The 9,077-nt window shown below is 35.7% G+C and overlaps 1 protein-coding gene across 1 annotated transcript; it reads right to left on the bottom strand.

Moving 5' to 3' along the window:
* Window positions 1–189: 189 nt before the first annotated feature.
* Window positions 190–3,102, bottom strand: LOC122074698 (probable cinnamyl alcohol dehydrogenase 6; the record flags this gene model as incomplete). The annotated part of the gene is given in 4 exon segments (XM_042639643.1): window positions 190–478; window positions 2,213–2,440; window positions 2,581–2,694; window positions 2,812–3,102. Coding segments are annotated over 4 exon segments (726 nt in total), but the record flags the coding sequence as incomplete, so codon positions are not given.
* Window positions 3,103–9,077: the final 5,975 nt, after the last annotated feature.

Raw genomic sequence — 9,077 nt, 5'->3', positions numbered from 1 at the left:
AAAAAAAAAAAAGACTGTTACCATTGTAGGTTTTGAAAAAGGTCATAATGTACGTAATCTTATCCCACTTTACAGAGAGATTGTATTTTGACTAGAATCGTGGTCAGAGCAACCTTACCATTGCACCAAGGTTTACCCTTTTAGATCCAAAGTGATTTTTCAATGTACACATATGCAATTTATAGTTACCTCCATTTGTGTAGAGTCAGAGCTGACAAGGAAGGCATCGGCACCAAGTCGTGATTTAGCCTCCTTTTCTTTGGAGGGAGAGGTGCTAATGACTGTGACATGGAGACCAAACGCTTTACCGAACTTAACGGCGACATGGCCAAGACCTCCGAGGCCTACCACTCCGAGTTTCTTCCCAGGGGACTGCAACAAGTTATGCTCCTTCATGGGGCTGAACACTGTTATCCCTGCACACAATAGTGGCGCTGCGGCGTCCATCGGCAAGTTGTCCGGCACGTGCACCACATACCTAATTAAACCATCAAACCTACTGAGTTTCTATACAATTTGTGGCTGGGTACCATTGTACTGCATTAGAAGTTACCATAAAGCCTTTTGCTTTTTCTTTGAGGTATTTTCTTGAAAGTTGATGTGAACCTGATTTTATTATTTAATTTTAGAATAAAATCAAAATAACTATGCCGTTGTTGCTAAGGTTAAGGTAAAATTTCAACAAAAATGGTGCTTCAATATTTTCATTTTTCAAAATTTTTGGAGACATTATTTATTTATGATGATAATGCAAAATATTGTTTTATAAGCCTGTTTGTGCAAAGATGAGATTTTAATTTTATTCATTTGTGGGAAAAAGAACCCCGCTGGTTTGACGTGAGAAATGTCAGTTTCCCGCCGCAGCTGGGTATTTTCACACCATACTGTGTCTAGGCGTTCCTATGCTAGACTGGCAGGGTTCTACTGACCTTTATAGAAAAGATTACCATAATATCAATGAGCAAATTCTTGTCTACGCTCTCTCACATTCAAGTCCGAAATCTGGATTAGGTACTCATACGAGAATGATTCTCTTACGGTATTTGATCCACACTTGGAATCCACTTAATCTCTCTCATCTTTTAATTAGTTTTATTTTCAGTGAAGTCCAAGTGTGAATCAAACACCGTAGAAGAATTATTTTCGTACGAAAACTTGATCCACATGGCTCATATTTCCCATGGACCACAAAATCTCTCTCTTCATTAAAACCCGTATTGGACGATTTGGTCCCCACTCCCTCATTTGTCATTCGTGGATACTGGTCATAGTCCCTATCACTTTTTTTTTTTTCCACACCTCACCAACTACTTATTTGTCAATTCATACTACTCTTTCAGCTATGTACCCCACCACTCACAAATTGTACATTTTTAATTTATTTATTTTATGGATAAAAGACTTTCCTATGTCATTGGGCCGAAGAAGAGTGAAAATAGAGGAGAAAGTTTCTTTGATCACACGGTCAAGGAACCATACATGATCAATGATCATAAATATCTGCCCTTATTTAGAAATGCTCGATTATATTTTCATTGTTCCACTATACTCTCAAGTCTCAACTCTGATTGAAGGAAATCTCGATATAAAATTAAACATTAGTTTTGATTTTATTAAAGGCTACAAATTTCCTATAGTAGATAGTACTGCATATGAAATTTCAAATTACAATTTATAGTATGACATATGCAATATGAAATTTCTTTTACCTTTAAAAAAGTCTTGGCCTGCCTTGTTTGAAACTGAAATCCTCCTAAATTATGTATGACCTATCAACCAACTAACTAAGCATTGAATTAAGTCTCCTTCACAGTCTCTCAACTTTTCTGTTATCTGAGTTTACAGCCAATGATATAGAATCTCAAAAGATATTAAAAAAAAAAAAAAAAAGGATAAGAAAATCATGTCCGCTTATGTGAATATTATATCAGCAAACAGAGACATCTGGGCAAGAGCAATGTGGTCTTTTCGTGCCTGAATGTGTCTCGGCCCAAGTGAATAGGGTTCTTTTCTCTTTTAAAAAATACTAAAATCTAGGGGGGTATGTAAATCGAATTAGACACACATTGATTATGAGAGTGAAAGAATCCCTTTCTCTTACAAAAACAAAAAAAACAAAAAAAAACTCTGAAGACTTGGGAGTCAAGCGGGAACAAGGAGCTAATGAAATAGAGACTACATGAAAATAAAAGGGAGAGGAAGAGAGAGACACCTGTGGTCAGCAACGAGCATTTGAGAGTAGCCACCGTAGGTAATGCTTCCATCCCAGAAGATGCCATTGTAAGTGAACTGAAGGTTTGGGCAATAGTTTTCCTGCGAGTCCTTGCAGAATTCGCAATCCAGGCAGGACGCCGCCAAGCATCCCACTCCTACTCTGTCTCCCATCTTGAACCCTTTCACTTTCCCTCCTACCTTCGTTATCACTCCCGTTATTTCATGCCTTCACCCATTAATTAATATCACAAGAAGCACAGAGAAATGAAAATTGTTTGTTTTAGAAACAAGAAAAAAAAGAAGAACTAGCAGGAAGCCTAGAGAGAGAGAGAGAGAGAGAGAGAGAGAGGGATAGAGAGAGGTTACCCAGGGACAACAGGGTATAGAGTGATTCCCCAGTCGTTTCTAATATAATGGAGATCGGTGTGGCACATCCCACAATACAGTATCTTTATGGTCACATCGTTCTCCCCGTTTTCTCTGTCATTACAATTTCAATAGATACTATGATTCGTTAAAAATTAGTTAGAGAGAGAGAGAGAGAGAGAGAGAGAGAGAGAGAGAGAGAGAGAGAGAAAAGGGAGGGAGGCGTTTTACCTTCTTTTGAAAATAAAAGCGCTCATCTTCCCGGTGGAGTCGTGGGCCGCCCAACCGGCGACTGTCTGTGTGTGATTTGGAGTTGTCTGTGTCATCTCGCGGCCAAAATCGATCCCCAGCCTCAGAGAGAGAGAGAGAGACAGAGAGAGAGAGACAGAGAGAGAGAGATGTTTGCTTCTTGGGTACTTTGGTACTTTGGTACTTTGGTTCCCTTCTTTGATAAGGTTCCACGGGAATTTTCGTTCTTCACGTTAGCCCTTTTATAGGGCGAGCTACGAATTGGGAGTCTGCTTGGGCTCACTGATCGGATGCTTCGTCAATGGTGGACTGAATTAAATTACGACGAAATTTCATTTCGGTTTCGGAGAAGGTTAATTCCGGTTCGGGCGAAGGTTAATTTGTGTTGATTAAAGAACGCTACCCATGGACTTGGTAGTTAGATTAGCTCTCACTTCTGCCAGGCAAGCTGGCCTATCTTGTGTATTTTCTTGCATTATTTTTGCTTACATCAGCAGGGATATTAATGGGGTGGCCCATCCTGGTGCAAAATAGGAACAAGGACACAGCAGCACAGGCTGATGGGAAGGTAAAAGCATCTTTAATGCGGGGTAAAGTGGGTGGAATACTTATTCGAAAATTGGATTGAAATTATGTTTTCTTTTTTATTGAATAGCTCACTTAGTTTTTAATAGATTTGACATATTAGTTTTTTTTTTTGCATAAAAACTTTTGAAATGATTATATTATGCAAGGTATTAACACTTAATATTAACTAATTAATCTATTAAAAAGGGAAAATTTCAAAGGTTTTTTTTTTTTGGTGAAAAAGGAAGTAAGTTTTCAACTGTAAATTTTTTGTTTAAAAAATATATATACATATATATATATATATATATATTTTACATTATTCATATTCGAACAAGTATATAAGGTTTAAAATTATGTAATTAAAATCAGATTTTGAATAAATATTCTAAAATTTGTTTTCCATTATTTCAACTAACACTTAGACCCGCCCATAACAATATAATAAAAAATAAATGAGAACATTATTGTTTCGTATTTCAATATTTTATAATATTTTGTCTCAAGAGCCATGGAACTAAAATCTGGAAATTCTGGTATATTTAGAACCTTTGGTTCAACGATTTATTATCATCCAAAGAAATTATTCAACCTTATGACTTTAGAAATTTCATGGATTTAATATTTTCAATTTTTTGTTTTACTTCATAAATTTTAGGTAAAATAGATTATATGACTAGATCCAATGAATACATATTGCTAGATAGAGCACATGTCAAATTTATTCCACATAACTTTTTGAGACTGATCTCAATCATATGATTCACCATTAGTAGATTCTTCTCTTCTTATATTATAAATGTCAAATTTATAGTGAGTTGAGGATATTCTAACTAGAAATTAAGGATTATCATATATTGCTTTAAGGATTGAAACTACTAACGAGCCAAAGAAAATATCAACAATGTGCCCACAAAATTTGAACACCAATTGAATTGTTTATGTAAGAATGACCCATGCCTTGAGAAATGAATTAGTTTACATTTTTTTTTACTTCTTTCTTTTTTTATTATTTTATTTTTCGATAGATTTATTTAATTCTTTGAATCATGAGGATTTGCAACTAGCTTTCCGCGTGATGTATATTATATGTTTTATTTTGTGCTAAAATAAATGAAGCTTTGTAGCAGGTTCCGCGCCAGTTTTAAGCAGTTCACATCTAATTTGTGTTCAGACTCTAGTCTGAACCCTCCCACTAGATTCCAAGGCGGAGGTCGCTGGGAAACTTACCTAGTCATTTTTGGTACGTATGAACTCTCCTAGCCATTCATGTAGGCCCTTGGCTCCAATAGTTGAACCATCAAGCATTCTAAAGTCTAAACATCTTACAAATCATTTCAACCACTATGCTTTTGGAAGTATCTGAACCAATATCAATCACCTTTTTTTACCAAATTATAGAGACTACCTCCATGATGTTAAAATCAAACCCCTTTCTCTCTCTAGAAATTTCTCTCTATAACTATCTCTCTTTTTCTCTCTCTTTCTCTAGAAATTTCTCGTTTTCCCTCTCCCTCACTCTCTAGAATTTCCCACCATCATCTCAGAGGCCTTCCAATAATCGACTTACAACCCCTATATAAGGGGACTTGGCCTCTCAAATGGGTGTTAGTCCTAAGTTTCAAGTGCAAGTCTGTGTGTATCCAAGGTGAAGTGAAAGTGCTTGTGAGTGAAAGAGTGTACGTGAAGTGAAAGTGGAGATAGTGAGTTAATATTTAAGACAAATGAGTGGGTTAGTGAATAGTGAATGACTATTTGAGTAATGTCATCATCACTAAATGTATGTGAGAGTAATAATGTGTATCGGAGTGTATTGTGTATTGTGAACTTCCTTATTCAATAAAATTTTAATTTTCTCACCACTTTGCTTCAACAAATGGTTCCGCCATATATAGTTGATCAATCTTGTCGAAGGCTCATAGGCCAATAATGTTGATGTGTCCCAACTCAAGGTAGGGCAGTCATGCAACTGATAGATGGAGAGTTGAACAAACCACCTCTCCCTTGAACTTAGGAGATCGGATTTGCAACCATCACCATGCTTGTAGGTACTTCCTAAGTAAATATAAATTTATTGCATATAGTTGTAGTTATATTATTTGCAAATCTACTATGCCCCATAGTTTTTAAATGATTTCTTTTTTAGGTGGATGAAAAATATATTAAAAAAAAAATGTCATTCTAAATGATTTTATAGTACTAAGATTTAAAGACCTTCACAGCCTGCATTGGTCCAAATCAATATCAATATAACAGGCCAAAATGCCTATTGTTTGATCCCCGTTTGATTAAAGAGGAATTATAGGGCAAAGAAATGAATATGAAGATGTTCCAAAATAAGAATAGAACTAGATATTAGCTTGTGACTATTTGATGTAGCTTATAAATGTTGCTCAATCCCTATTCAGTTGTGCATAGTTAGAGAAGTCATTTCTATAATTGGGGTGTTCACGAGTCATGGAGTATTAAAGCCCTCCAAAGCTTACTTGTTCTTGGTTGGGGGCTTCCAAAAAAATTGAAATCTGTAATTTACCAATATCCAACAGTTCGACCAAACCATCTCCAAAGAAATACAATAAACTATGAAGGATAGGCACACTCCTACATCGGGAGATGCCTCACATGAAGTTAAAGTCACATCCATGGCGAAGTATGCAAAATAGTTTCTTTTTTGCGAGAGGATTTCTTTCAACACCCGTTTTTTCCATATGGACATCTAAGATCTCCCCATCCTGAAAAGAAATTTTCAAATAGAAGGGAGGGGGTAATGGGCCATTGGGGGGCATTTACGACATAACACCTCCTCACATGAATAATGACATTTGAGAAGGTGTGAAATTTCGTTTTTCAGCCGGTGTCATGGTAATCTTTTGTCCTTCTTCTTTATAAGAGGTTAATTTTTTTCCATTCAATTCCAAATCAATTTGAGACTTAAAAAAAGCCAACTTTTAGCTGCTACATTATTTGGCCTTTCCTTTTTGTAAGAGGTTATTAGCCATTCCATTCTAAATTACTTGAGTACTGAAACTTCTTAGGCATTATTTGACAACGTTCCGTTTCTGCCGTTTCTGCGTTTTCTTGTTCCCAGAAACAGAGAAACAACATTAAAAGTGTTTGATAAAGTTGTTCCGTTTTATCCATTTCTAGAAACATAAATCAAAATTTATGCCTATTTACAATTTTAGAAATGACTTTGATGAAACAAGTTTGACTTGTTTCGTAATTTCTAGAAACAAATTTGAGAGAAAAAAAAAAAAAGTTGTTGTACCCAATAAATCTCTTAACTATTTAAACCTAAAAGAGGCAATCGAAGTCTCTCCCCTTTTGGGCATTCGATGACACTATTGGATTTTTTAATTGCGTTATGTCTTCAAAAAATGTTTCGAAAAACAGGTTTATCAAACACCAAAAAATCCGTTTTTGTTTCCAGAAACATGAAAAGTCATTTCTACTGTTTCTAGACATAGAAACAGCAGAAACATTATTAAACGGTGTCTTAGTCTTTTGTCTTATATGTTTAGGAATATTTCGAGCAACGGTCCAATTCTAAATTCTAATTTATGGGGTCTAATACATATGGTGTCTTCTCTAAAAAAATAAATAAATAAATAAAGGATTAAGTTATGCCTTATAGTTTAACCTTCTAGGTAAGATTCTCACAGCGACAAGGAAAAAAAAAAGGTGGCTTTTAGGTAAGATAGCTCTGAGACTATGAACTCAAGGAAGGTTAAGAGTGGGAGCGCCACCCCTTATGAGAAGGATTTGGTCTAAGATCTATGTGTTTTTTATTTTTTATTTTTATTTTATGGTGGCAAAAATTCAAAATGCAACTCTGGGCAGATTTGGGCTTAACTTAAAATCAAATTAAGTTAGATTGGGCTAGGCTCAAGATGTTGTATTTTGGCGATTGCGAGGGATCTACAATGAAGATACCTGCAAAACTAAGATGCGAAAGGAAAGAAGAGAGAGAACAACAAAGTGATAAAAGTCTATTGTTATCATTGGAGAGTAATGGCAATCTAGTCAATTAAGAATCGCCCTCCCAAATTTCTCTTCACATCCTTTCTTATATAGGATAAGGTTGAGAATGGATTAGGCCAACGTGGCCACATCACCAACACAAGATGGCCTCAATCACAAGTAATGTTATGCTTCATACACAAATCCAACATCTCCTATGTCTCCTCATTACCCTTTACCACCCTCTTTCCTGAGTTGCCATGTAATCAGTCCCACCCATGGACATAATATTGTCCACTTTCAAGGTTTTAAAATGTATAGTTCCATGTAAAGGAGGCCGCATCACATATGTGCATTCCATAGCACAAGTTATGTGTGTTTCGAATTCTTGACCTATTTCAAATATTGACTCACTCTAACATATTATGTGAGTTTGGGCATTCTTGGGAGCCTCCACTGTAAATTTTCTTCCATATATTGTGAATCATATTCTTCTTCATCCGAAGACGTAGCACATCATATCAATGTGTGAATCTCATTAAATCTCATTGTCATTTTGTATAAATCTATTTGCTTTCTTTGTATTTATTGGTGTTTTTTTCAACAACACATCTTCAGACGATATGGGATTTTCCGTATAGTTCTACATTTCCTGCGTGAACAAAATTTCAACTTTCTGAAAGCTACTTAAGAGAGAAGACATCTTTCAATTTGCCGAGTCTCCAGACTGCAGAAGATGGAAAGCCCAACATTGGTTGGTTTATATTTCATGGATTTCCCGCAGCTGGCAAGCGATGGTCTTGGAGATGAATAAAAAATGCCGAAATGTATGGTTCAGATCACATAGTTTTGGATATATATGTGTGTGTGTGTGTGTGTGTGTGAGAGAGAGAGAAAAAGGGTAAAAATATAATAATAAAATTTATTAAAAATGACCATTAAAAAAAAAAAAAAAAAACCACTAGAGGCTAAGTGGAAATCTAAATTTCAGACATTGAAAAAGGGTTCATCTATTTGTAACCATATATTTTTCTATCCCTAGGAAATGATAGTCACTTATTTAGAATGTCCACGAATGTAAACTGACAAGGACACTTATTCATTCTCAAATCATGATTACAATTTCAATTTAATTTAGTCTAAACCTGAATTTATCTCTTGATTCAGGTGTGGAGATCCAATTCAACAATTGGTCTTGGGAGAGACGAAGAGGAAGGTCAGTCTCTGTCGGATACTGGAATGGAAGCTAAAAAACAATAGGTCAACATCCCTCAAATTACATATACTTCTTCTCTTTGTAGCCCAAATTTTGGTTTCTTGGTAGAGCGGCAACAGACATTGGATGGTATTACTTTTTTTTTTTTTTTTTCTAATGACAGGTATCCTGGCCTTTGGCCTGACTAGTCCCATGGGCCTATACTGACCCCACAACTGCATGAATCGGGTCATATTGGGGTTGAATGAGAACCATTCAACTTTCACTTAGAGTAGTGAAGAGCACTAAACACTTCCGTGTGAGTGGTCCAAGGTGTGCCTAGTGGGAGTCGAACTTAGGACGTCCGAGTTTACAGATCGTACCAAGTTCATTGCTCACCATACAAAAAATGACCATATCAATAATTCATCTAGCAACATTTGTTTAAAGGATATAAAAGAGAGGTAAAAACTCATGTTGAAATTAAGTTGTAACCTTCAAAGTGACAAACAAATTAACCCAATAA

This window comes from Macadamia integrifolia, chromosome 3, assembly GCF_013358625.1.
Source record: "Macadamia integrifolia cultivar HAES 741 chromosome 3, SCU_Mint_v3, whole genome shotgun sequence".
Taxonomy (NCBI): domain Eukaryota; kingdom Viridiplantae; phylum Streptophyta; class Magnoliopsida; order Proteales; family Proteaceae; genus Macadamia; species Macadamia integrifolia.
This window is presented reverse-complemented; position numbering and strand designations above follow the sequence as displayed.